We start from the raw sequence: 1894 nt of genomic DNA on the forward strand, positions 1-1894 counted from the left end.
AGAAACCCTGTCTCAAAAAATCAAAAAAAAAAAAAAAAAAAAAAAGAGTCAGTGAAGAGAAAAGCCTTGCCAAAGCCACACCGTTGGGAATAAACCCTAGCTACAAACCTACTAACACTCAGCATACAGTCCAGGTTACCAGGGCCAGAAACACCCCTGTCCCCACTGCGCCACACAACACACATTAGTATAAGGTGGGCGGTGTGCTCAAGAATCCCCACAATCCAGACTGGCCGAGGGAAAAGTAATTTGACACCGGTGAGCCAAAGGACCTTGGGTGTTTCTTTTTGACCATTCTCACCCAAAGTCATTGGCTGTGATGCACACTTTGGGATGCTCTTGGAGCACTCAACTCTTAGGGGGTTACTGGAACACAGTCAGAAACAGCAGTCAAAACACTTCAGCTCATCAGAACCACACCAGGTACACGTTTAGAATGAGCTCAAGGACCAGCTCAAGAGTCTCCAACTCAGCAACAGAGGGACCAAAGGGCGACAGAAAAGGGAGGCAGCTCCCTGGGCCACTGTGCCAATCAGGTCTAAGACTTCCAGCGGCTGGTTCTCATTCATTCACACAGTGACTCAGGGGGCAGTGGAGATACACTGCAGATACCATAGAAGTTAGTAAAATCCGAGACGGTGCCCTAGACTAGCTAGGCCTCCCACCCATTTCCCGAAGGTTATCACACCCGGGAGCCCTGTGTCTAAGCAACTGATCCCGCCACTACTTCTGTTGAGGTAGTAGGTGGCAGGACCGAATGGTTAGGAGGATTTGGATCTCAGCTTTGCCCCTGCCCAGCTCAAGTGTTGACAGCAGCACTGGCTTCGCAGGCTACCTGCGGGCGGAAATGTGAGCGACAGTGGGAACGTTCTAAGGACTCCGTAGACAGCAGCTCCTCTGATAACTTTGGCTTTTTTTTTTCCAATTACGAAGGACAAGATACGAGATTGGCAGGAGGTGCCACAGTAGCCCGGGCCTCTGAGTTACGGAAGGCCGGGCGGCCTTATCATAGCTCCCACTCTGAAACCCGCAGAGGCAGGACACGCAAACTTTGAGGAAGTGAAAGGGGGGCTGGACAGCCCGAAGGTCACGACTGCCGCCGGGACCGCAACACTTACCATAGCTGTGGCAGCGGCGACTCACGGCCTCGGACGTGGCAGCACTGAACGCTTCACTTCCGGTGCCGGCCCGCAGCCGACAGGCCGTCATCTAGGAGCTTCCGGTCAGCAACACAGTCGACTTACACAAAGGTTCCGCCGCTTCTGGAACCAGCGCCCCGTCTACCTCCCTCTTATTTTGGTTGTCCGTGAGAGTCTGGTTGCTATGGCGACCCTAATCACGGGATTTTACAATAGTGTCACTTGCGATTTTTTTTTTTTTTTAAAACCTGGACCAGGCTTTCCTGGTTTCTGAGATATATAAATGAAATGACCAGTGATTACAACCTCACCCTCCTTTTCCGTGGGTTCTGGATCCCTCTGGCTTTTATCACGAACGTTGTACAGGTTAATCTCGCGAGTAGACTGGGCCAGTGTTTTATTATGTTTCCTAGAGGACGGCTCTGCTATAGGGCTGATGACTTCAGAGACCCCAGACTTCCAGAGGGATCCCCTGGGATCCTATGAGTCTGGTCCATGAGGAATCCTGGAAGTCCTGTCGGGACCCCCAAATCCCCAGTGTCTCCAACTGTTAGTGCACCAACTTTCTTCACGGACAGCAAACCAAAGTCTCTAATCCCAGGGACTCTGACTGCTCCAAGAGAGGGCAATTTGAGACCCCTCCCCCCAACCTCTTGCCCCTAGCTTTTTGGTTTTCCTTTCTTTCTTTCTTTCTTTCTTTCTTTCTTTCTTTCTTTCTTTCTTTCTTTCTTTCTTTCCTCCCTCCCTCCCTCCTT

The 1894-nt window shown here is 51.1% G+C and overlaps 1 protein-coding gene across 1 annotated transcript in view; it reads right to left on the bottom strand.

The window, feature by feature from the left end:
- The window catches only part of Sec13 (SEC13 homolog, nuclear pore and COPII coat complex component), a 13595-nt gene extending 12403 nt beyond the window's left edge, over positions 1–1192 (bottom strand). The window contains exon 1 of the mRNA XM_005365026.2: positions 1119–1192. Within this exon, the coding sequence (XP_005365083.1) occupies positions 1119–1121 (3 nt within the window). The 5' untranslated portion in view covers positions 1122–1192. The remainder of the gene's footprint in view (positions 1–1118) is intronic.
- Between the last annotated feature and the right edge of the window lie 702 nt (positions 1193–1894).

Source organism: Microtus ochrogaster, unplaced genomic scaffold (genome assembly GCF_000317375.1).
Source record: "Microtus ochrogaster isolate Prairie Vole_2 unplaced genomic scaffold, MicOch1.0 UNK1, whole genome shotgun sequence".
NCBI classification, from domain to species: Eukaryota; Metazoa; Chordata; class Mammalia; order Rodentia; family Cricetidae; genus Microtus; species Microtus ochrogaster.